A 27,945-nucleotide genomic window follows, 5' to 3' on the forward strand; every position below is an offset into this window, starting at 1 on the left:
CCTCTGCCGGAACCGAAATTAAAATAAATACGAGTCGAAGTTGTACGCCAGACAGACGTGTTATTTTGAACATTTCCATAAAGTTTGTAATTTCACTGAAGTTGTGATGGCATGGGAATGTACTGGCGAAAAATTAAAACATTTCGCCTACAGCACATAAGAATTATTTATCGTGTTATTGTTAGTTGTGAATGGGGGATGGGATAGGATCTTCGGTCGTCGAGGTACGACAAAAACAATGATTGATTCATTTGCAAATATTATATCGAATAAAATTTAAAGCCCTACCCTAAATGAACCTTCTACGAAAAGTAGAAATTGAGTCTTCCACGTAAATCGTAATCATCCTAAACGTATATGGGTATTTTCCTCTTTTTTGTGTCGAAAAGATGATCCTAAGTAGCAACCAGACAGGATTATTTCGATATCTCAGAGAACGTACAAATACCGAAACAATATTTTCAAATTATCTAAAATTATGGACTGTATTTCTCGAGATTGTTGAACTTAAATTGTGTATGAATTCGAAATAATTTCTATCGAATCTTTGGATTTCTACAAACGATGTTCAGTCATGACTACCACATCAAAATCCATAAATAATGTTCTCCATTGCTATAAATCTATGTTCATCGAACTGTGATATAATGTAACGATATATCCGACACTAATATCTGATTTATAACATACATAGAAAAATTGCATTCAGTACATGACACGGGTAGCAAATAGCAATGCCTTTATGAATGCTTTCTTCATTCTTTGTACACTAGAGAAAGTAAATATTGACGCCACTCAGAAAGTAAATACTCCAAATGTACACTATACACATTAGTTGAGTCCTCTGAATCTGTTTACACTATTTGATTGAATTCGAAGAGAGAATCTGCTTATACGCGCACGTCAAAAATAACTTAAATATTGTCGCGACACCACTTTTTTTTCATATTCTGGTTGAGGGACCCGAGTACTCTACGAAAATGCGTTTAGTTTCTAGATCCACTCAGCCATTTCGGAGAATCAGCATGCATGGCCGCCCTTGAACCAAGTGTTAATTTGAGTTGCAACGGGTAGAGGATTTTATTCTAAGCTAATTCGTGTTAAAATGGCTTCTCTCGACGTTCCGGGCAGGAGGTTAAAGTCGAAATTTGTACATTTTCAAATAATGTTCAAGGCGTACACTGCATGGCAAAGTTGGTGATATTGCATGCTTCATTAAACGACGGGCGTGGATTTTACAAAAGTCGTCTGATTCTTACAATATCTGAAAAAGTTTATTTTCACCATTCTCGAAGAAACTTAGAGTTTTCTTTAATACACAGTCTGACCCTGTTTACAGCAAAATAATAATGACTGATCAGCCTATACAACGATACCAAATATGCTCTTCAAAAAGTCACTTTTACAATATTTTACCTTGATTCAATTTTTCCCAAATGAATTGGAGCAACGAACACACCACACGTTCTACCCAAACGAAAAGATATAAATTATCGCAATACATTACTGAAAAACATGCCAATCGCTGGGAAATCGGCATTTGTCGTTTGCTCTTTGGCACACTCAAAGAAGAGTGAATTCGGATGAAAAACTAGTCAAAGTTTATCAACTTTCATTAGGTAAGTTCGATTCTACCGGTGATCACATAATGTCATTGTTTTCGAAGGTAACATTGTTTGGATAGGCTAAGAAAGCAAATGTTTCTATCAACATCATATTTCTGGAAGTATGTTTACAATCAGGACTAAACGAATTTACCTCCAGTCATTGATCAACATATATCAATGATTCCGAATCATCTCAACAGAATTTAATATCTTTGTACAATGACTAATTGAAGAAAACCAGAAAACACTTTTCGTGTATGCATTTGAAACTCGAATTTAAATCGAATCTTGGGATTTCTACAAACGATGTTCAGTCATGACTACCACATCAAAATCCATAAATAATGTTCTCCATTGCTATAAATTCATGTTCATCGAACTGTGATATAATGTATAACGATATATCCGACACTAATATCACTGATTTATAACATACATAGAAAAATTGCATTCAGTACATGACACGGGTAGCAAACAGCAATGCCTTTATGAATGCTTTCTTCATTCTTTGTACACCGAGAAAGTAAATATCAAAGCCCCTCCTCACCTGACACTCATACATGCCGTGGTCTCGTCTCTGCACAAATTTTATTTGAAGTGTCCATGTATTTGATCCGGGAGTGTGGAGTATTGCAAATCTTTCATCATTTGTGTACATTTGAGCTCCAGACGACAGAATGTGCCAATCTCGTCGTCTAATCCAGGATATTTGATTCTGAAAATATGCACAAAGGTTTGATTTAAAGGATCGTTATTGATAGAGATACATCATTTTATTTAGTGCAATCGTATGCATTTTTCTACGACAATGTTCTATTGATATAACGGAATGTACATACATAATAGAGGATGTAGGATGATATATATATATATGTGATCAGATCATTCATGTTTAACATCTAAAATAGTATTGTGGGCTGAGTTGAATGTATTTTATATCATATCAGGTAACATGATTTTGATGGTAGAATATATGCTGTACAATGTACCAGGGAATCTGTCGTGTCGTTATATTATGTTGTTACAATCCGGAGATATATCCTTAAAAAAACCCCCAGGAAAATATTTTTCTCATCTTACTCATCCACATCAAAAAACTACGTAACGTTTATAAGAAATTTCAAGAGAAAATAAGCAAGACATTTATCTACTGTTTGACGTATGAGACAACTCAATAAATGGACGTTTCAAAAAATCTATAAAAAGAGGAACGTTTTTTGACAGTCGTAATTGTTGTTACAGATGCAAGATTTTGTGTGATCAATCGTAATGTCCGTAACAGATTAAATTGCACTCATTAGCCGAAGCAACGTATTGCATTTTGTGTTAGTTTTAGAGCTCTTTTAATGGAAAAATTGAATATAATCAAAAAGAAGCTTAAAGCTCTCAAAAGCTCTTCATAGGTCACATCAAATGCAAGTCGTTGTTTCAATACGATATGTATGTTTTGATATATCACTGATTTCGGACTTGAGCCGTTTCCACAGTTTCTATTCGATTCGATTTGATATAAAATGAAAGTTTGAAACAAAAAAAAGCTCCGGAAAATAGAAAATCGCATCAAAATTTTGGTATGATTTCCTTGCCATTAAAATGATTCTGATCATATACAGCTATGAAATGACTGTTCGATTAGTAGCACCGTAGCCCATGCCTACGCCCATCTACAACATCTACAAATTTCGATCACATCAGTTCAAGCAAGCACACACGCATGTCATTATACGAAAAACAGAAAAGAAAAATAAGTCAGAACATTGGGTAAACCGGATTTCCAATGCAAACGGCATTCATTCCCTATTGAATTGAGAACTGCCTTCATTCATCATAAAAGCGGAAATAGTTGAAAGAAACAGCCTGATTCGAAAAGCCAACACCGAGATTATTTTATGTGCACACTTCAATTCAAAGTTTTACATTCTACGAAATTGATTGACAAATGTTAGTGTTTGTTTTTTTTTCAGAGACGCTTTTCAAATGATAAACTAGTTAGATTCTTTGAACTGCACAATTTATCAAATTGTTTTAATTTACTACCCAAACATAAAATATATTGCCCTGAACCGCAAAATTGCAATCTATCACAACTTTTATTAAATTCTAACTGCAGCTATAGAGAGAGTGTGAGTCTTGCAGGATACACATCATTTGTTACAGTAAATGCACATCATATTTCAAACCGTTTTATGCAGAAAGACCTTTATACGTGGATAAACGCAGTCGTATACAAAGTGTAGCGTATACATCAATGTAATGAACCGTATTTTGTCAATACACTGGTAGTTCGGTGCAGGGATATAACGAGCATGTTTGTTATATATCCTTGGTGTACGATGAAATGAGGTTGCCGGGTTTCCTTGCGGAATTATTGTGATGAGTAAAATTTAGAATTAAACTTTTACTATTTGTCAAATGTCTGTATAAATGTTGTTATTTGTACTTCGTGACTCTGAATGGAATTTTATTACTTGCAAGAGATGACATTAATTTGTTGGTAAGTAATTTGCGAAACTAATATTTAATTTGTTTTGTGCACCAAAATAGTCACGTTTTTTTAAATGTTATCTATAATCTTCATGTTCATGGAATTAATTAGTGGAGCATATCATTGCAGCGCACAAGCACATAAATTCAATGCGGTAGAATGGTAAATACATTTATCTACCTAGGTGAAATAATAGCAGTGAAAAAGTGCTATTATTTCGCCGTCGGTAGATAAAATAGCGTATTCACTTCTGTCCAAATATTTATTTAGACACTTGGGGTTATAACATTCGCCTTCGGCTCATGCAACAACTCCCCAAGTGTCTAAATAAACATGTGGTCAGAGGTGAATAATCTACTATTACCGAGCATTTTTCATTTGCCATATTTCATATTTCTTTTAATTTTGTGAGGGTTGTAGCTGAACCAAAGGCTGTGTAGCAATCTCGCAAGGCAAAATTTAAAGTTAGACACAGTGACATACATTTTACTTACCAAGCTCACGGAAAATGAGTTTTAGCAATCAAGTCAATGAAGATATGCCTCATTTTCTGAGGGTGCAGTGAGTAAATTAGTTTTGTTGCAAACGCTAGAGCGTTCAAATAGTTCGCACGGATTAGAAGAGGAGGCTTTTTTTTCGAAAATCGTGCTGAAGCATGCAGTCAATAGGTGAAAGTAATCAAAATACGTGCGCACTCTCTTTAGTAAATATTTCGTTTGACTTTGCAACTAAAGTTGTTCTTCCGGTGGCATTTCGTTGATGCGATTAAACTAACGTACCGACCACAAATAGTGCAAAGTACTTATTTGTTTTGAACAGAGGGGCAAAATAAGTCTTAAAGAATTACTCATTTCGTCAGCATTTTAATCTTTTAACGTTTCCTCCGAATGCTAAAGAAACGATCAAAGAAATAAAAGATTTGGCTTCTTTAAGATTTGTTAGCTTGAGTCCATCGCTCGTTTGTTTAAGCTTCATTTCTGACTTACTTCGGATATGCATATTTCAACGTCTGACATGTATATCGTGCATAAACATACGAGTGACACGAATAGTTACGAGCAGTATGTATGATTAAACGTCCGACATGTACAATATACATGTCAGACGTTGGAATATACATATCCGAAGTAAGGCAGAAATAAAGCTGTCTGCCAGCAATTTTACACATACTATAGACGTGTGTTGAGGAAATTTTTGTATCAGTGTAAAAGCGCTTGGATGGTAAACAGTTGTGGCAACAAAATTCTCTAATCATCTGATGTGATTATATTAACAATACATAAACCGGCAACGGAGGCTCTTTACCACTGATTAAATTTTATATTGTACGTACAACCTAATTTTCTGTTATTTTTGAAACGGTTTTTTTTTATAAACACTAATCAGTTAACACACACAGGTGGTAGCAGGTCCGCATGTTATTAAACAATTCCTCTTTTCCTGCTTATTATGGGGTGTTATTTTTTAGGGTATATTTATTAGTTCAATAAAACCTACAGTACACAAGAGCACAGCCGAATTAGGTTCATTTTACCATAGGTAATATCATAAAATTGTTAATGAACTCCACCCAAAATCTTTTGTATATTAAACCGAAACATTGGAAGCCGAGCCAAATTGCTTTTTTTTGTCAGTGAATGCGTTTGTTGAGGTAAAAAGGGTTTTTTAATTGCGTTGTGAGAGTAAAATGAAGGATCTAACAGAATATTGAACGAGTCAAACTAACTGCGTCTTAGTTTTCGAATTCCATTAATATACTTAAAACACAGCTCTTGTTCTTCCATCTTCCGTCAGGTTAAAACGCAATTACATTTTAATCAAACTGGAATACAATTCTGCTCCGATGTTATCATTTGTTGTAAAGTTTTTGCTACATAACATAAAAAACGAAGCGAAAAAGGTACATCCCATTCCAACTTCGAATCGTGTTCCAACAAATTTTCCCTTATTTTTTCCTTATTATTCTCTAAAATAACGAGTAATCCAATATTGATCTCTTAAACTTCAACAAAAGATTTTCTAAATAACAACGCTAATTTGCTTCAACTTTATGTTGTTACCGAAGTGTAAAAAGATTCAAATTTCTTATATCATAAATTTGATTACAGGAAAATTGCAAATAAGATTAAAATTTCACGTTGAGTTAAATTTAATTTTTCTTCCATTTTTCGTCTCTCTCACTCTTCAGTATGACGGGGGCACGACAAAAAATCATTTACAAGAATAAAAAAAAATTGATGAATCAGATCAAGAGGCACAAATTTATCTTTGACTCGACGGTATACAATACACGTACCTTACATATAGGATACTTCATTCAATTTAACCCTCCTGTATCAAGGTGGGTATTTCGAAATGTTACAAATTGATTTAATTTCAATATTGCACGAATATATTTGCCAAGATTGATTTTTATATTAATTTAATAAACAAACAGGAAAAAGAATTACTGGAAGGGACCGATTATGCAATGTATTCCAATGGGAAAGATTTTGTGCGTGGGCGGAAGAGGGATTATGGAATATATCGTTGCTTCGAAACCAATTGGTCCTTTAGGAAACGGTTGTATTCATCTGTTTTCGATAACGAAGACAAAAATAAGCGACAAAGTCGGACTAGAGTTTTCGCATATAAACCATTGAAGTAAAAGAGTTCGCATCAAGCGCTTGACGATGGTTTCTCGAAAAGAGGAGACAAATCAAATGGTAATTTGATGATACAATAGATGGTTGTCAAAGGTTGATGCTACTGAATTCCATAATTTAAAATTAAAGAATGTGCGGTTGGCTTTGGAAGCACACGATTGTACTCAAGTGTGACTTTTCTTGTATAATTTTATGTACATGTTGGATACCGAAAGTGAAATCCCATAAATACAAATAGTCGCTGCGAGACAAGTTCACCAATTTCCTTACGTCTCTGTATATGCATAACCTTTGTCGAAATTTAAATTCAAATTTCCATAAAATAATTTTTTCTTGGTTGAGTAAGGACCTAAAGTAAATCGAAAAAAAACCTCCTGACGTATTTATACACCTTTTGCGCTTTCTATACATTTCCATATTATTATTGCCGAGAAAACCATAGACAATAAATTGAGTTTATATTTTCTGAACAGAAATTTCCCATCTTTTTTTTTCTTCCTTTTTGTGATTCTCTTCGGCAAAAGTTTCGTATTATATATGATGTCGAAATACTCTGTGTAAAATTTACCCTGGCCGAGCTTTACTCATACAATATACACGTAGGGAATGCTACATTATATAATACACACTTTTTTATTGGAGTAATATTTATGAGGGACTCTATGTTGAACAATCTCTGAAAATAATATTGAGTACGTGAACGGTAGAAATGACGGTATACCCTTTTTTTCGGTGGCGTGTTTATCAATAAAATATTTGCTATGTCTTGAAAATCGATCACTAAATATAAAACGATTCAACATTTTGAATAAGAAAAATTATGAAAACTATGAGCTGCTTAAAATATATATTTATATACCCGGGAGAATGCTAATATCATTCCGAAACCAGTCGACTTGACTTAGTATATACATTCATCAAATATTTATAGAATGGGTTTTTTGTTTGTGTGCTATTCCGAAAATAATGAATTATATTCGATGAGGACCTTCAGAGTTTATTTAATTTTTTTCCCTTACCATTTATTGGTCTCAATATACATTTATATATATAAAACATAGCAGACATTTAACATGACTAATAATATGATACGGATAAAATTGGCCCTGATGTTGTTTCGTTTATAAAATATATTTTATTAAGTATTTCTGGCCATTAATGTTACTTTGGTAGCAACTTTTGTGAAACAACTTTTGTTCATTTCTTATGTTTTACATGAAATAAATGAATTATTGTTGTTTTAGGGAGCTCCAACGTCTTGCCATATTGAATAATTTATAGTATACGTTGTTGCGTATACACACACAACACAAACGTTATATAATTTCACATTGTTTGTTTTACGAAACAAACGAAAGGTGTGCAATTACTTTTTATTGAAATTATATGGATGAAGAGATCGAATTATAATTGTACCCAGAGCATTTATAGTAATTTATTTTAACAGGGTCCATTATTCAAAGTTACACGGAGAAAGGATGTTTATAAATAAACGTTTTTAGTTAGCTTCGATGGTCAATATTTTCATTTGACGTACTAGAACGCCTTCTGGTGAAATTATTTATTAAAACAAATGAATCATTGTCTTAACTATCTCGATTGGAAATTATTAGGAAGTGTTATGTTCAGTTAATAAAACTAAATTCAACGAAATAGTAGACTATAATCGAGGTGTACTTAAACCCGAGGTCTATTAAAGTATCGGGGTGCATGAATAACCTGAGTGATCAACTCGGAGTCTATTCATGTACGACAATAATTAAGAGGTTATACGATAGTTTATTGCTGGCGCCTATAATAGGCTAATTTAGCACAAAACTGGTAACAAAATAGTTGTCGATATTTCCAACGGCCACTCAATCAGTGTCAACTACCGAGAATATATTTTTGCTTTAATACCGACAGTGATATCCCTCCCAAGTAATCAGTATTACAGGCAATGTCGAATTTGTCGGTTTTTATATTTCGACTCTACTGTAAAAACCCTGAGACAATCTCGGTGTGTTTGGGACTAAACCTACCTTGCCCGTTTCTCTTCTATATACTCATTGAAGAGTATAACCTGAAGTGAATCATAATTTGCCGATCCATGAGGCAATTGTCTTCTTCTCGTCTTTTCTACCTCTTAACACATTCATTCCTGAACCCAATACCACATCTGTATATAGTCGAGTTTGTGGTACTGTGCCAATACAAGGGACTCGACTATTAACGAAATATTACGGCCATATTTTCAGTAGATTCGAGTGCTATAATTGGCCTATTATAGGCGCCAATGCAATAAAAAGATTTAAAGCTTTGGAATTACAACTTATGTATTCAATCGAATTCATTCTATGTGTTACTGTTACTTCGAAAACTGGATCGAAAGTTACCATTTTTAAAGCTTGTGCGCTTTCTATTTAGTAGGGGTGTGCGATGGTTCGGGGATCAGGATGGAATCGGTCCACAAAAAATTCTTACCATCCCTAGATGTCAAAAAGTGATTTTAAATTTTTTTTTAAATTCATTAACAACTTGCGCAAATTCACTGAAGCTGAATTTGCGACTACTGGTAAAATCTCATATTTCGACCTCTACCAACAATATGCTGCGAGATATTTTTTGCCCTAATTAGTGTTTTTCTACTTATTAGAGTCCAATAAAACAGAAAATGTTTAAATTGGAAACATTTGGCCGAAGCGTTATGTTTGGTGTGTCGTCAAAGTTCGACAACTATGAAAAATTGACTAAATTTTAAATTTGAAAATTCTATAATCGACATAGAAAATTATTCGATTATTGCTCAAATGGGCTTAAATTGTTGGGAATGTTGCCGGCTATCCAAAAAAGAAGAGTTTTTGAAAATCGTCTGTGAATGTGTGTGGTTTGACTGTTTGTTTTGCTCTAAATTGAGGAAAAAATCCTCAACGGAGAAAATCGATTTTTTTGAAAGCGTGTGAAAAGCATTGTTTTTGCCTCAAATAATTAAATTTAAAGTTTGTGGGCACTTTAGAGTCGAAAAAATTAAAATCCGTGATTTTTTAAACGTTTTCCAAAAAATCGATTTTCTCCGTTGAGGATTTTTTCCTCAATTTTGGGCAAAACAAACAGTCACACCACACACATTCACAGACGATTTTCAAAAACTCTTCTTTTTTGGATAGCCGGCAACATTCCCAACAATTTAAGCCCATTTGAGCAATAATCGAATAATTTTCTATGTCGATTATAGAATTTTCAAGTTTAAAATTTAGTCAATTTTTCATAGTTGTCGAACTTTGACGACACACCAAACATAACGCTTCGGCCAAATGTTTCCAATTTAAACATTTTCTGTTTTATTGGACTCTAATAAGTAGAAAAACACTAATTAGGGCAAAAAATATCTCGCAGCATATTGTTGGTAGAGGTCGAAATATGAGATTTTACCAGTAGTCGCAAATTCAGCTTCCGTGAATTTGCGCAAGTTGTTAATGAATTTAAAAAAAATTTTAAAATCACCTTTTGACATCTAGGGATGGTAAGAATTTTTTGTGAACCCCTTCCATCCTGATCCCCGAACCATCGCACACCCCTACTATTTAGCCTAAACTTTCCTAAGATTTCGTTTTTCCTGTGGGCCCTAATTTTTCATTGACCTTAAAAATATCTTTTACAAATTACTCCTAAGACCTACACGCAAAAGTGAAAGCTCTTAGAACTTATGGTACATTGTGCTTAAGCCGAACTGAAAACTGAAAATCTACTCTGATAATCTAAAGTCGACACGAAATCAATAGTGACTAAAGTTTTAAAAGTTGCTACTGTCAAAATGTCACAATTATCGCAATACAAACTTTCTTAGATTGGCTGACTTTAGAATAACACCCAATTTCGTTTCCAGCTGCTACCTACAAACTGCACGCAACAATATCTTCTCCAGCCGCAAGTATTTTTCAGCTGCTCCCATATTTGTTCACACACCATTTTCTAAACTATATCTTCAATGCCAAAGTCAACACAAAAGGTGTCTAATAAGAAATTCCGTCTATTCTGTGTGCTTCTTCCAAATTAATTCCTCAAAGTGGAATTCAAATGCTTTTGTACATGAAGCTGTAAGTCAAAAGTCAACCTAAGCTAATTGCTACCAACATAGTAATGAAACAAATAATTAAATTGTACTACATGCCAGTGCGGTAATCAAATGCTATATATTTGTACACACTCGTCTAGCATTTGATTTTCATATTGTATTACATTGCTTTGGTGAGTGGTCAGACAATGTTGGTTTTTTTAATTCAATTCTTACAAATGAAAATTCATTTAGATCATAATTCTCAATAACGAAATCCAGACCATAGTCACTATATTCAACAGAAATGCTTTCGCTGACATGCATTAAGTGCTAATTTCTGTATAATTCCGCAGTGCATGAAACTATTTAGTAACAATGGATGGTATATGGTATAATGTATGTATGTAAAATGTATCTACATTAATGAAATTACTCTCATCTATGCGGAAACTTTTTCGAAACAAAACCAAATCTCAAAATAAAATCTACAGAAAAATGCAGAAACACCAAACAAACCCAATTTACACCCACTCTATCCACGCCGGCGACTTTACACACTAAAAAGGCAGTTCCTCCTAATTGGACGGTGGTGTTATGCGCCATCATCTGCAATGAGAAAAAAAAAAGAGAAAACAAAATGAAAATGGTTTTCTATAAAAAAAGAACTGATGTTTCATATTGTCAGAGGATTTAGTTTTCTTTTATGAGGGAAAACTACACAATAAGTAGCATGTATCTTGGCAAAAATAATGTAAAATGATTTAAATCTAACGAACGTTGCCGAAAAATCGGGATTCTTTTTTACTGGTGTTACCCGTGTACGTGAACAAAGTTAGGTGCATGAAAATTTACTCAACAGAACGTTGCAACATGAAAAACGAAGGAAAAAAATGTTTGAATTTAATTAACTAAGAGCACTTAACAATGAAATTGAACTGAGGCACGGTAAACTCGCCATAATGGTAGCATTGAGTTGAATCTACCACATATCTTGTTCTGGAGCTGTTTTTTATGGAGCACTGGAGTAGCTGAAACCAGCTGTATACGAGTTACTCTTCAATTCCTGAATTGCTGGTTTGAATTGAAACATATTGAAGACTTCAATTTGCTAAATTTTCAACTGAATTGCACGAGTCTGCCATATATACGACAAAGTCAACTGTATATTATCTTACACTGTTTCCTGTACTTGATTCAGAAACAGAGTTTTAAAAAACTTTTTTTTTTTCTGGTACACTAAATGATTAAAAAAAAGATGGAGTTGAAATTTGTTTATTTATTCTCTGAGTTTTCAAATTGAAATTATTTGCTGGCAGATAATGGGAAAATGTTGAGAACTGTTCATTTTAAGCTTTTATTTCATAAACAACTTTTTTTTCATAGTCTTGTTTAATGATAATAAGTAGTTGGTAGATGTGAATGGGGACGAACACCATTTTGCATGGCCAAGTTTTGTTTTCAATTTAAAACTAAAATTAAATTAACAAACTATTCCGGAAAATGCATACAATTTCGAAATAATAATTAGCACAAAAGGATTTTTCGTACAACATTAAAGCAAAGGTAGACACTCCTCTAAGGGAAGTGACGAATTTTTAATACTTTTCTTTAAGTAACGGAAACGAATACCGTATTACTCACTCACGACTTAAAACTTTTCGCTTTGTTTTTAATCATTATTTATATCTACTATCGTTACACAGTGGAGAGCCTAATTGTTTGTGCTGGTACGTCGATTTAATCATCAATTTAATATTTAATTTTCATTGTTCAAGATTAGTCGGTAGAGAAGCGAAAATTTTTGAATGGCAGATTTTCTGGGACTGAGCACGTTTTAGGTTTTTTTTGGGTGGTGATAAAAAATCACAGAACCCTGAAAAAGGGAAACTTGCTACGGCTTCTATTCGTGAAGCCGAAAGCTTCGAATTAGGTGGAATCGTTGTATTATGACAATTAGCTGCAAGAATCACATAGCATTAATATTCGTTCATCTTTAAAGACTATGAAAAAAAAAACAGAAAAATTCGCTATTTATCAATGTGAGAAGATACAAACACATCAGAAATATATTCAATTTAATCACAATTTATCATCACGTTTTATGTGGTTGAACTTACCTCCGTATCATCGAAAACAGGACTATCGCTCGAGTCGATAGTATTATCGGTTTTTGAACTAGGATTTATATTTCCAGCCTCCATCCATAATTTCTTCCAATCACTGTCAGTCAAAATTGATTTATTATCTGTGAAAATAAAGAGATGGAAAAAGTTAAATAAAATATTGAAATCAATATAATGAAATACTGATGTATATTGATGTGCATGTATAGAATAATAATGCTGTACTGATTGATGAAATGAGAAAACTATGTTCGGCGGGTTTTATTTTTGAATAAAAAAAGTAAATTTCAAAATTTTTTATCAATACATTTTTGTACTCATCGCGGCAATGTTCAATGAGGGCATTCAATTTGTTGAAATAAAAAAATTCACAAGTGGACGATGAATTATATTTTCGTTTTTATTTTACAAAATGAATTCAGCTCTTTTGCAATTCAAATGAAATTTATTGAATAATTTATGAAATAATTTTCAAATCATTTGTCGGAATAACTGAGGTCGGCTACTGCACAATATTCAAACATCACATTGAAAGCACTTCATTTTTTCCATAAATTAAATTGATCCATACATTTTCCGACTACATAAAGGTCAATTTACAGCAGACGATTGTGCATTGTTGATTACATGGTAATTTACATTCAACAAACGTTTGCATTCTCGGATTTTTTTTTGTATCTATAGCTAATTGGGAGCAGAGAACGGAATTCAATTGGTAAAGGTTTCCGAATATTCCTTGCATGCTACCAAATATTTATTTTCCCTTCTTGAATGTGAATACAATTTTCAGTACAAAATGTCAGCAGGTAGAAAATATGGAATCACCAAATTCAAAAGAAGCAGAATCTTGGGTTTCAAAGCTCTTCCAACTTTGTGCAACTTACTTCATGTGAAATATTCCCGCATTTGCTTTGGGGGTAATAAACAATTGAATTTAGTGAAGTAAAGGTAGGTCTGTGAGGTCTTCCCGAGAGGGAATTTCCATTCCTAAATTCTTAAAAATTCTGAATTCCCGAAAATGTGCCGCCGCACAATATCACCTGCTCCCCGACAATAAAATTTGTATAATTGTATTACTCTCAGTCAGAGGTCAAAAGAAGTTCGACTTTCCTTGTTGTAAGTAGTGTCTAGTGTTTGATATCAAATCTTGTACTTCTTTAGTTTAACTATGTGTCTTGCTAGTTAAATGAACCCAAAAACACTTAAGTTCTCTTTACTTCACATTTATGAGAAAATATCCTTTCAATTACGCTTTTTATGCAGAGTTTATGTATTGATTTCGAAACGACATCACGCCACATGATGAACTTATTTTTGAATTCACAATTCAAGTAATAATATAAAAGTTCGTCGCTTCCTTATGTCAGACTCAAATACATACTTGATATCCATATCAAATAAATGTTTAGGAAGTAAAAGGTGTGGCTAACCCGAAACCAAACATCTCTTCTCTTTAAATTTCAAACTTTAAAATCAAATAATATCATTTCTGTGAGCGACCCGATTTAATATATTCATGTAGCACTTTGGCACATATAGACGGTTATAGCAACTGTTCCACATTGCCGTCTTGTGATACCTTTCGGACAATTTATATTGTGTTTCAACGATAAAATGAATTGAAATTTTAATTCAATTGACTAATTGGAATTCGGTGTATCTGTAGGGAAAGTCGAAAGGACACAGTTTTCATTTAATTACCGTTCAATTTGCTGATGGCTCTGTGCATGGAATGAAATGAGATTAGCGTGTGCTTTTTTATAGGTACTATTTCATCGACGGGTAGAATTGGTGATGAATATAAACCATACCGGAAGCCACTGGGCACATTGTTGCAAAACTCAAGCAAAAGATATTAAAGTTTAATGCCGTCGAAAATTACCAACATAAATATTTAATTCAATAAAATTTCCAAATGCTTTTCAACTTTAAATAAAGGAATAAGGAAACAATCGATTGATTGTTTGAAAGGAACGTCCAGATTCGAAGCAAATTTATTATCTACAAATGGGGAAGAATTGTTCCAATAATTAAACGAATCTAAAATGGGAAATTTCGTAACTTCAATAATCGAACTACATTGATTGTGAGCTGATATTGAAGAAAGTTTAAAATGCAACTGTTGCTGAACTCGTTAAACTCACAAAGCACACAAAAGGGAAATCTATGGTCTACCCTTGTCTTCAAAGTACGAAGCAACAACGTTGGAAACGGAACTAAAAAATTTGGATACCATTTTCCATAGTCGTCAAAAGTATAGCATAACATAAAACTTATTATGTGATGATTGAACCATCCGCACCGGACCGGAAACAATAATCAATAACGTTAGTGTCATTTGGTCTGAATTCACTAAAAATGTCCAACAACATTTTCATATCGTTTCACTTGTAACCAGACGTCATTTATATTCACTTTGGGGAATCGATTATCGATATAGATTTTCAAACACGTCTTTGGTCTGATTAATGTTTACGTTTACACAGCACGTTTCTGCATACCATATTGATTTAATATTGAGTTTGAAATTACTGTGAGGTGTGTGAGTGTGTGCATATTAGAGGATTCGAAACATACCGTATAGCAGTAGGAACTGGCTCATATTTATGAATCAAAGAAATTAAGCCAATCTGATAATAGAGCTTTTCCATTGCCTTCAATAATTTATTTAATTAGAGCGTTAGTTGGGTATTTAAGCAGTAAGTCGATGTTTATTGATACAGTTAGTAGATGAGAGATTACATATACGAGCAAAGTGGCGTTGCATACAAAATTCCATTAGCAATGAGCTTGCATACTGTTCTTTTATTCAACACTACCATGTTCCAGTTCAAGTTAACACATTACATTACATCCATTTGTCCAATTTTAACTCGTATTTTGGCTGCTAAGACCGGATTCGAAAATTCCGACTGAGTCTCCATTTTAATTAATTTTCTTTGGCGAAGAAATGTTCTGAAGAGATGGAATTAAAAGATCAAAAAGTTAAAATCCATGAAATTGATTGATTGTTGGGTATTACTTAATTCCACTGCTGTACTGTCTTAAGGTTTAAGTTTGAATTTGCAAATAAATTCCTTGCTGCTGCACCATCAAGTTAAATAATAATAAATGTAACAGCTTTTGAGATATAAAATTGTCGACTCGGTCGTTGTCAACGAAAACGTCTTCCTGCTGTATTATATTTCATAAGCTGAAAATATTTTATCGACTTTTAAGCCGGTGGAAGGACAGAAAGTTTTTACGAGTTTCCGAGAATATTAAACCGTGGTTACAGCTCATTATCTGAAAAGGTAAATCAGTCATTTTCATTTGATGGACGGGTGTTCCATTAACGAAAAGCTTTTCCATTTAATGTTTTGGTTAATTTTTTTTTAAGTTTCACTTACAGGGTTACTCTCAAGCAAGGTTACTCTCAAGCAAAGCATAACTTGAAAGAAAAACAAAAGTTGAACAGCGTTATCGAGTACTTTGAAAAGGCAGGGACTTTTTTAGGAAAAAATATTTTCCCCATATTTTCCTGGTTTTTCCAATCTTTTCCTTACAATAGGTAAATTCTGCAAATGTGCATAGTTAGCAACAGCTGGTTTTCGATCAGCTGGTGATAAAATGAAATGGCAGTGCAATTTTTAATCCCGTTCTTGCCGAAGACTTTTGATAGGGTCACCATCAAGTCAAGATCCTTTACGCCTTGTTCGTAGGTGTCGAATGGGTGCTCCAAGAAGTACTCCAAGGTATTGTAAACTTGCTGTGCAGTGCAACGATGATCTAAAATCAGCTGTTGCTAACTCTGCATATGAAAAGTATTTGCAGGCTATATTTTTGTCAAAACTCTTTTCCCCAAATTTTCACAAAAAATATTTTGGTTAAATAGTCCCTGAGAAATCTGAATGTTACCAACACTTTTAATGTTGTTTGAAAAAGAAAACATGGAATTCTCTGTCTCGAAGATAAAAGTTATTATTCTTAGACTCTACTCAGGAAGAAAGAAAGAAAGTTATATAAAAGAAACAAAATTTTAAAAATTTACTGTTTCACTATTTTATAAAAAGATGCAAAACTCACTCTTAAAGTAATTTGCATCTATTTACCCGGAAACTTTCAATATTATCAGGATACGATTTAAGTTTATGTAAAGACTATCTACAACATTCTCCGTGAGAGTTTTCTTCAAATTTTAATGCTTCGAAAATGTTAAATTATTTTAAGTAAAATCTTCTCCTCATAATTTCGAACAGAAACTTGTATTTCCTTCCAGATGTTTGCTTAATTTAAAAGCAATTTTATTATAGAAAAAAGAAACTCTAAAGAAACAAATTCAATCCATCCATATGTAACGCTCTCAGATATAGTCCATACATGAGAAACTATAAAATCGCCATAAACAACTAACCAACTAACGTAAAATATGCGGGCTACGGCAATGTAAAACCGATGACAAAAACTTATATCTACGTTGTCCTATACGTTTGTAGGATATGGTGACCATATGGCACGATTTTCAAAGATGGCACTTATTTATACAAAAACTTTTGTATAAAATATATCTTCGCAAGAAATTTTATATTTTCTATGTACCAGTGAAACGGAAGTTTAATGCAATAGCCCAAAAACTGAATTAAATCGCTTTTCGCATAAATAATATTATTACATATGTACGGTGTTTACTTGTCTGAAAATGTGATATATACTAAACAGACTATACACATACGTATCCATAGATCATATTTCATTTCGGATCGTCTATTTTCAGACGAATAATAAATATTGTGTGCCTCTGATGGAAAAATATTTGAATTTCGGATATTTGGATTTGAATAAAAACATGGGTACACTCAATAGGCTTTCCAATTTATTTGAAATATTGCAGAAGATTAAAAATGCTTGCTCAGTACGTACACACACACATTGTGGAATGAACGAAAATGTGGTTTGTCAGTTATAACTGTGTTTGGTGAATGAAATGCAAAGCTCACAGTTAGTTTATCTAGTCGGTTCATTTGAGCATATCATAAAGTTATATAGTCAAAAAATGTCTATATGCATTCGCCTTTGTTAAAATACGGCTCTAGTTTTCCAAATATAAACAGCATACGTAATGGGTACACACCGGTACACGCTAGGGATAGGTTTAAATCGTCACTGTTTGTCTCTTCCCCAGCGCGACTTAGCTTTTCACGAGTAATTTTTCGTAGAAAAAACTCAGATTTTCTCCCAAATAAATGTTCTCAAAAATCCGCAATTTTCTTCTATGAAATTTGCAATAAAAAATTTCTTCTTTGATGAGAACTCAACGAAAAAAAGCGACTCTTCTTCTATAAACAATTTTTTCCCCACAAAAATCCCTTCTGACAAGAACATTTTTTCCTCAAATAAATCGCGACTTAGTTTCTATGGAAATTTTAATTTGGTAAAAAATCTCTTCAATGACGAAAATATTTTTTTTCCTGATGTATACAAACTTGCAAGAAGTTGTTTTGTATCTCTTTTTTAATATCTGAAAGTGGTTCCCGTGATTTCAACTCCTCACAACAAAAACTCGGCTTTATCTTTTCACATAAATGCATTGCAAATCCGATTCAATGCAGAAAAAAAAATCTTTCGACTTCAAATTTCTTTTAACGAGTTACTGTTAGTATGTTTGCCTGTTTGGCATTGAAAACATAAAGTAATGTAAGTGATGAATACCTCAATATGTTAACTTTTTCAAAGAAAATGGAACTCTTTTCACCAACTACTTTAATTGAAAGTTTGAAAGTATTTCTGCTGTAATTGGAGAATATATATATAGTGAGGGGTCGGTGTAAAGTTCCAGTTTGATTCTTTTACCACCGGACGATACGACTATAATACATTTTTCCCATCACTGTATCGTGTATCCTTCATAATTATTTTTCAAAAATGTTCATCTCCAAGTATTGAATCTTCTATTTCTCCTGCTGTACACTCCATATCTTTCGAACGAATTTTATCATTTTTTTCTCCGTTTAATAATTTATCAACAATCCCTGTTGTGGAATTTATCTTTTGTTCCGTTTTTCGACAAACTTGTAATTTTAAGCCGTTAAAAGTAGACGAAAGGATAATGGCTGTATATTTCGTTCCGAAAACATGATGTACCCATTCTCTTTACAATGTAAAATTTCAATTTATATGAAAATATACACGAACAATATCAGCAAATATGAAAATTAAATGCTTGCCCATAAATAATAAAAGGTTAGAACAAGAAAGCAGGAGAAAAATATTTGACGCATAAAACACCAACTCACCTGGTTCTAATGTTGTGGCAAGTAGAATAGAAGGCAGACATAGAAGTATAACACGCAATTCGAACATGTTTAACAACTTCACTTTTCGTAAAAAACAATTTTCACCTTCGTTTTATTTCCCCAGATAGCATTAAATTCTGTCTCTTTCAGAATTTCACATTTTCAAAGTATTTTAAAATTTTATGTTTACTGTGAACGCTAAACATCGTTACGCCATGAACACATATATACGTATAATGTATTCAATGTTAGTATTATGTCTGTGGACCTATTTAATATTGTATGAGATCAAAAGTTATTGTTTATGTATATTTAACGATGGTGGTGGATCCACATCAACGAACTTCTTCACTTTTTTTTTGGTGCACAATCAACACACTCTTTTTAAGCTCATTTTAATTATTTAAAACTTTCAGCAAATTAATACAATATTTTAGAGTTTATACTGTCAGGGCACAATTTTTGTTTTTTTCCTTTCTCAACTCCAATGTTCTTTGGCTTACAACCGAAACATTTGCATGTTATTTTGCATACACCAAATCCTATAAAATATGTTCCGGATATTGCCTGGAAAAGAAAGAGAGAAGCTCGTTAGTTCATGTATAATATTACTAAAATTATCTTTCCTTAATTTCTACTTAAAATAAATGTATTCATTACACCAAAAAGTTTTAACTTAACTTTTATACAAACTTTATTATTTGATGATGTGCGGTGTGGGTTAATAGTATGCAAATGCAAAATTTGCTTATGCTCCTATGTTCTGCATGATTCTACAGTATAAATATACATGTTATGTATAGGACGTTGTAGACCCATGCTTTGTATCATCATCATATAAAGTTTGGCATAGTTTTTATTTTGTTATTCGAGTTTAAGATGAATGAGTATATCCGTCTATCCAAACAAAATTTAAATAAATTTGAAGTATTTGAGCGTGGACTATTTGAAATATAATGGTGGTTACATTTGAGAGTCTGAGGCAGTTTATATGTGAATAACATCCAAAATATAAAGTTGGCCACATTGGTTTACATAGTATTCTCAAGATATGTAGAGGATGAAAGTTTTGCTTATCATGTCAAATTATAATCTATAAAAAAACAAGATTTTTTTAAGAAAAATTCTTTACGTCCTTACTTCGCCTCAAAACGGTTCTTTCTAAACTTCATCTAAACGCTTTGGAAGGCGCACTGATGGAAAATTATTTGAGCACATTTGCTGAATCAAAGGATCAGCATCAGAATGGACTATAAATACATCTCTTCAAAAATGTTTAATTAAAACTTTTTAATAAAATATTTGGAAGAAAGTAGATTATAGAACGAAAGACGAATATCAAAAACTATACGGGTTACAACAATATATTTTCCTAATAACTAACTAAATGTTGTATTGCTTTGACTAGACCAAATTGTTGAAAAAATTTCTTTCACTCAACCAATTATTATTCCTAATAATTTCGAAAAGCGTTCGATATTTTGCATTTTTCAAGTACAGGGGCGTCAGTGAAATTTAGACCTGATTCTGCTTCAGCTGTTTTTCTTCAGTCCACTCATACAGACGAAAGTGCTTACTTATACTTGTTTACATGGTTGAAATAGATACACGCATACTCGTGATAGTGATAAAATCGTATTAATAAGTATAAGCAGTTTTTTTTGTGAGTGCACCAGATAAAAACCAGCTGAAGCAAATTCAAGTCTAAATTTCAATCTGCTTCGAAGATTTACACCAATTAACATTCAGCAGCAGTCCGTAGTAAATACTTTGGAAGTAAAATTAGAAGCACTGCGTAAATGCATCGAAATATAGCAATATAAATGGAGGTCTATAGGATCGATGTAACATTTTACATAATGTTCACAAAAATATACTAATAATAAGGAAAGTGGAACTTAGTTTTCAATCATAATTGAAAGGAAACCATTTATTGACTAGTGAGAAAAAGTAAAAGAAAATGTCGTTTACATCACTTCCTTTTCAATTAGTTTTGATCATCAATTCCCAAGTTGAACAGCCATCAGTTTCGTGCTTACACTACATAAAATTGATTGAGCATTAAGCTTGGCGAAATTTTCCAAGTAAATTGCATTTTACAATTTTTTTAAAAAGTTTATTCAGTGTACCGTGTATACGTTGTAAACTATGACATTTTCCAAAAAAGAGCGATACGATTAAAAAGTAAATTCAGTTTACCTTTGATATTATTAAAAGCAAAGTAGACAAACTCGTAGTAAAACTCCACTTTTTTCCCTACCAGTTTTATTGTAGTTGCGAGTTTTGTTTTCACAAATTGAAGTTTATGCATCAGCGGTTGATTTCTAAGAGCTTTAATACAAATTAAATATTAAAGCAGATTTGAAGATAATCTGTTACTCAACACAAAAGAAAATTGCAATTTCCCGTTTAAAAAAAGTTTTCTCATGAGAGAGAAAACACGAACGAAGAATGGTGACATTTCATTATTATAAAGATTGAAGCGACGTAAGAGATTTTCTGGTTGTAATAGTTTTGCCTTTAGATGGAATCGAATTTAAAACAAAACTAATTAAATGTTCTTTAACTTTGAAATAGAAATAATTTGAAAAATGTTAAGGAAAAAAAATAATCGTTTTCTTTCCTTCTCCAAACAACACAGTTCACTAGCACCGCATTTTACCAGTACGCCCGGGAATATATATCTGTAATAACCGAGGAAGTAACGAATGTGTAAATTCCCATAAAACAAATTTTTTGAACTTTTTAAGTACACAGAAAGCTTTAAAATTAACGCAATAAATTCACAATGATTTATGATTGCTATGTATGAGTTACAGTCGAGTGTAAAAATATAGAAAAAGATTTTTGCAAGAAATATAAACCAGATGAGGGACACATAATACGCTTATGTACTCTAATTAAAATTGTAAGAAATTTTAAGCGGGTTTGTCATTTAGAATGATGACATGTAGCAGAGTATCACAAGTCCATGCTTAGTTTCTACATTTGAACGAAAATATTTATTTTGTAGTCGACATCGAATCCAGTTTATCGAAAAGTAATAAAATGAGTGCAATTCTTGTTAGCACATTTTAAATGATTATGAATACCGCTTTTCATGATCGCACCTCCGATGTGACTCGTCTCAGCCATATATTCCGATATTCTTTGTGATTTGTTACTTTTATACTTTCCAGCGGAAGAAGCATTCCGTAACTTTATCATTTGTAATGCGTGATCTTGAAACCTTTGACATCCTTTGAAATATCGATGACGCTCCTCAATCGGTCTGTTGCTACAATATCCCAATCTCACGTCAGCCGTATTATTAAAGTGTCGTTGGTAAGTTGTCTGAATTCTAAGATTGAATGAGTAGTCCCTTTGTATCACTTCATTTGATTTAATTTCAAAATGTCGTTTATTTTGAGGAAAGCCAGTACAACTTCGCTCTTTTTCCGAGAGTACGTCGTGGGTTTGTTTGACTCGATTGTTAGGCTTTTCGCAGGATTGTGGCATGGATTGAATACGGATCAGCGGTTCTAAGAAACATTATCTTTGATATCGTTGATGATTTTTTTTCAAATATTTTGAAAATTACTTTCACTTAAAGTTTTTTCCAGGCACGAGTCCCTAGGAGGATGAGATGAATTGATTTTCGGTTCTTTGAAGCTCATTTTTATTTCATTGAACATTTTCGATAAACAGAAGTGGTCTTCAAAACTAATTAATTTAGAAAGGATTGAACCATTCACATTACATAGATATAATGCGTAGAAGATTGCTTTGATCCCAACATAACTCTTACATTTTATGCGGCAATAAGCAAGTGGCAGACTCATCGTTAGCCGAATTGTTTCATTCCTTTTATTACCTTTCCGACTTTGAAATGAAAACAACGTAAGAAAGGAAAAAAAATCTTCCTCCTTCGTTCTACTTTCCTATTTAATCCAATAAGAAAACTTGGCATACAGCAAAGTAATAAAATTATTATTTCTCGTTTGTCCTTTTTATTGTTATGTTTTACAAAAAGAAAATCCCTTAGGTTTTCCACTTTTTTTTCGTATACGTTGAGTCGCTCTGCATATTATACACGCGTACACCATCTCTACGGGCTCTTCACATTAATTTGTTCCGAATATTTTTTTGCCAGTTTTTCCTATTTGTAATTAATAATTGCCGTTTTATCTATGTCATCCTTGGAGTATATTTTTGGTAATAAATTAGCTCGGAAATGGTCACCATAAAAAATTAAATTTGATAAAATGTTCTCTAATTCTGAATAGAGATTAACGGTGAGATGGGGTTTTCTATTGATTAAAAATCTGGAAAATAACTGGTATAATGTGCACGGATAGATCGTCAGGCCTACATCATTTTGGTAGGAATACAATAGTCGTTAATTTTTGAAGTTCGATTAAAGGAGACTAATACCGATAAGAAAACAAAGAAAGGTGGACCCAAGCATATTACACAGCATAAGCAAAACTTTATAAAATTTCTTCTACTATTTACAGTGTTCCCTTAAATATTTATTAACCTTTCTAACTAAATGGATGCAAAGTTAAGAAAAACTTTTGTTACTTCAAAAAAAACGAAGCCAATGAAAACTGTAAACTCGAACTTAGTCTGTAGTGTCCAATTCAGCATTAATTTTCTACCGGATTTCAACCTCAGGTGTGTCACATTTAAATTAGAACGGAATAAGTTTCGAATAAATTTTGCTGAATTTTTTATCAATTTTGGTACATAAAAAAAGCATTATTACGTCTATCTGTCCAATGGGATTTCCGTTTTTTGTGTCAGCATTATAAAATGCCAGCATGGACCATTAGTACACATATATATATACACACACAACTCGATAAACAAGAGATGTGTTTTTAAACATTTGTATTTAAACGATTCCATTCCAGTTTTGTATTTGATATTGGTAATAAAATACCGGTGTTATGTAGGGAGTGACACATCTATATAGGATATGTATGATTGTGAGCAATTGGAAGCGAACCAATTTTTTTATTATTTTAATTCAATCGACAAGAAATATTGTTTTGAGTTTTGAGCAAAAAAGGATTGTTTTTTGGTGCAGTCGAGTTTTGAAATGCTATTCTCTTTTTCGTAAAATGAATTTTATTTTCTTTAACTTTTTGGAAACAATTAGGCGAATCTGATGCCAAATAAAAACGAAAAAATCGCAATAAATAAAATCGATTGAAATGAAATAAAAAATAAACTTCAACGACTCTGCAAATTTACAAAACCATAACAATTCTGACTCGGTCGTATTGTTTTTCATAATAACAAAATAAAACAAACGAAAAATGAGATTACATGTTCAGCAGTGAACCAATATTTGAGTTTGGGTTTAAATTAATACATTTTTATATTGACAGTGAAATCTCCTTTCCAAATAGGTTGTACATCATACAAAAACCCCGTATATTATTACATGATACAAAATACTGTCATCCATTCCATTTTTATCTACATTAAAATGTGCAAACTGCTGCTGCTGCAGAGTAAATTCATTGCAATGTCCATTACTGAACATGAATCCAATATAGTCGATGTGTATTATAAAATGTTATCGTCAATATTATATATTGCTGAAGAGGTTTAAATTTGTTAGACAATGTATATCACTGGGATAGGTGGATGTATCATGTCATTGTTATTTGATTCACCTTTTAAGCATTGATATAATGTAACATTATCCAGAAAATCTAAATAAAAATAACACAGAAAGCTACATTTCGTTCACATGCATCAATTTCATCCGGCCTACATAAATGATAGATGATGGGAATTATCTATTCCATTAAATTGCTATTATACGCACATTTTCAATGTTTGTATTCATATCATAATACATCATTTCCAATAACAAATTTAGCAGAGCGTTCGCTTAGTTCGTTTTCACCAAAGTACCTTTATCGACGCTTAAAGTTTATATATAGGAAAAGAGTGTTCTATGGAACGATATACATGTTGAAATGCATTAGCATTAGAGAGATGCGGGAAGAAGCAGACAAAAAGTTATTTGCTGGAGTCTTCGGTTCACTTCGTTTTTTCTTTACAAAATTTCAGTAAGTATTTTTCCCTAACTAGTGTTGAAGTCTCGGTCGCGTTGGAAACCCCTCATTCGGTAAAAAAAACACCGAAAACTTACATTGTAAAAATGTAGCAAGTTGTGTTCCCTTTGCCATCATTTCTCCTTTCATCTTGAACAAACCTTTAACAACAAACTAATGTCATCATGGCGTACTCATTCAGACAAACATGATAAATTACATAAGAAAACATAAGTCCGCCGATCAAAGTCGCATTCTTAAAGTTTTTCAGTAAAATGGAGTTACAACTCGATTTTAATCTAATCATTTTCATACGCTTTTCCCGCAACTAACTCGGAACTGAAAGCTTATCGTTTATTAAATAACCGCTTACTACCCCTTTTCGGGAAACATTACCGTAGTTTCGACAATAATTATTGAATATTTTAGATGAAGCGACGCGTACAGCAGTTATTTCTCCGCAACGAATATTAAGAAGATTATGTGGTACACTTCCTGCAAACAATAACGCACGAGTATGGATCGCGAAAATGTTATTTTGATAATATACCGGGGTATATTATACTCCTGGTTCAAAGGCTGTGAAGAATTTTAATTATTTTTTCAGACAAAAGAGGGTTAACTGTTAAATTCATTTTGACATTCATACATAAATATATTTGCATATAATAGACATATCCGCTAATATAAGCCATGTTTTTTTTTGTTTTTGAAATAGCAAACAATAAATAAAAGAAACAATTAAACAATTTAATCTACTCTGATTTTATTACGGATTAGTGAATTTCAACGTTATGATGGTACTGATGAGTACAGTGAGTGGGGTTTTAATGCTCGAAATTGAAATTGGGTTTATATATTTTCTGATTGAAGAACACTGAACTGTGTCGGATTAGGTTTTCGAAGCAGACAATATCGTTTGTGTTGTGCGTAGAAAGTTCGATGGAACGAAGAACGGAATTAAGTTTAATGGCAGATAAATGTTTTGAAATAAGTTGTCGGAGAAAAACGTAATACGTATATTGTGTCGCAAATTTTCCCAATGGGTTTTCCATGTCTTTGGGATTATTGAACAGTATACACAAACAGTCAACCGAGCAACTATAAATAACTTTCATATTCCGATTTCGATGCATGAACACACAAATCTTTGTTAGTTTTAAGATAAGTCCGTACCTTGGGACTTTCATAATACGAAAGGGAATTAAACACAAATAAAAATACTAAAAACAGCAATGAAATTGCGATGAATAGCATGTCACCACATACATACACATACCATACATTCAATCTTTAATTCTATGTGATAATGATTATTACAATCGCATTGCTTAGTCGAGAGTAGCAAAGTAAGGTGACTGGTTCGACTATCGAGAAAAAGTTGAAGAGTCCAGTTTTCGTGTGAATTTGGTTGATTCGAGGCGAAGCCGATGTCAAATAGAACACGAAAACGTGACTTTTCAACTTTCATCCCCAGTTATGTAATTGAATTTTAAAGGGAAATTATATTCGACCAATAAAGGCAGTGTAAATTGATATGATCGATTATTAAGATTTTTAGCGTATTGTGATTTGAAAACGAGTACAGATCTAAATAACAAGCTTTCGGTCGATTTGCATAACATTCACAATGTTTTTTCGGTGTATTGAGCTTGCGCGCGCATGTTTATACTTCGTCCTCGAGCTTATGCGTATGCATTGGAACTGTTAAAACAAATAAACAAATAAAAAACCTAACAAATGCACAATAAACAGTTTAAATGGGCGGTATGTAAGACTATACTGGCTTTCAAATCTGTATACACTCAGAATCGATCATTTTATTTTGCTTCCACTTTATTTTTTGATCGACGACCATTGGAATTTTTCCTTTTACAAATATTTTAATTCTCGCTACCGTTATTATCATCAAATTGGTACCAATTAGATGGAAATATTGGTAAATGGAATTATTTTTAACGCTCAACCCAAAACTAATAACGTTCGATTATTACCATCCAATTTTAAATGCTAAGTTCGTCGAAAGTAGTGCTTGAAACACGAAAAGAACGTTTTTAAATGCATATAGGATGTAAACACATTTCATGCCCGGCTTCGAGATGTTTTTTGATAATACTCTTCTCCCGCATAGCGTTAAAGAATTTCTCCCGGAAAAAGCAGCAATTTAATAATCGAATTTATATTCTAGGTTCCACGTCAAAATCAAAAATGAAATTCAATAAAAATAATTTATTCAATTTTTTTTTTTTTTTGAACAAGTCAAGATATTCTAAATATTGGCAAGTACAACAATGTTGAAGCGTACACCAGAACTGTGTGTTTAACATAACACCACAAAAAAAAAACTCGTATACAAAATAATATACACCAAAAAATGAAAATAAGTTACAATTCTGGGACAGCAGGACATCCAATGCTTCGGGGCTATTTATATTCCGACTGTGTCCTTTTTAATACGAAATGTTCTTTTCAACGCCAATATCAAAATACACACATACATCTACGTGACATTTTTATTTTTTAACATTAATTTTTGTGACAGATAGTATACGGGCGTGCAACCATCTACAGCAAAATATTATTATAGTTGGGCTGTCGAGTTGAGCTTTTTTCGTCGGTTCAGAGTTTGTGTACATAAGAACCATATGAATCATACTTATGGGGAGCATTTTTAAAAGCTTAATTTATTTTACTTTTTTCTATAAAACTTAGATAAATATCACG

At 32.6% G+C, this 27,945-nt stretch overlaps 2 protein-coding genes across 3 annotated transcripts in view; both read right to left on the reverse strand.

Annotated features, from left to right (window-relative positions):
- The window catches only part of LOC119073590 (zwei Ig domain protein zig-8), a 131,606-nt gene that overhangs the window by 22,361 nt on the left and 81,300 nt on the right, over positions 1–27,945 (reverse strand). The window contains exons 5-8 of one of the 2 annotated variants that reach the window (XM_037179164.1): positions 19,169–19,735; positions 12,891–13,018; positions 11,305–11,379; positions 2,155–2,322 (exon numbers count right to left, since the gene is read on the reverse strand). In XM_037179164.1, coding sequence (XP_037035059.1) covers positions 2,155–2,322; positions 11,305–11,379; positions 12,891–13,018; positions 19,169–19,235 — 438 coding nt within the window. In that variant the 5' untranslated portion in view covers positions 19,236–19,735. Of the gene's footprint in view, positions 1–2,154; positions 2,323–11,289; positions 11,380–12,890; positions 13,019–19,168; positions 19,736–27,945 lie in introns of both variants that reach the window. The other variant, XM_037179163.1, reaches the window with a different exon arrangement.
- Positions 22,188–22,927, reverse strand: LOC119073650. Its single transcript, XM_037179249.1, has 2 exons — positions 22,749–22,927; positions 22,188–22,689 (listed from the first exon to the last, which is right to left on the reverse strand). The coding sequence occupies exons 1-2, from the start codon at positions 22,840–22,842 to the stop codon at positions 22,199–22,201; spliced, it is 585 nt and encodes a 194-aa protein (XP_037035144.1). The 5' UTR covers positions 22,843–22,927; the 3' UTR covers positions 22,188–22,198.

Source organism: Bradysia coprophila, unplaced genomic scaffold (genome assembly GCF_014529535.1).
Source record: "Bradysia coprophila strain Holo2 unplaced genomic scaffold, BU_Bcop_v1 contig_138, whole genome shotgun sequence".
In the NCBI taxonomy this organism is placed as follows: domain Eukaryota; kingdom Metazoa; phylum Arthropoda; class Insecta; order Diptera; family Sciaridae; genus Bradysia; species Bradysia coprophila.

Excerpts from the sequence above, each read along its gene's own strand:
- LOC119073650 (XM_037179249.1), bottom strand. The coding sequence starts at position 22,842 with ATGTTCAATGAAATAAAAATGAGCTTCAAAGAACCGAAAATCAATTCA. Across the intron at positions 22,690-22,748 it reads GGAAAAAACTTTAAGTGAAA|AACCGCTGATCCGTATTCAA; the intron begins GTAATTTTCAAA and ends AATGTTTCTTAG.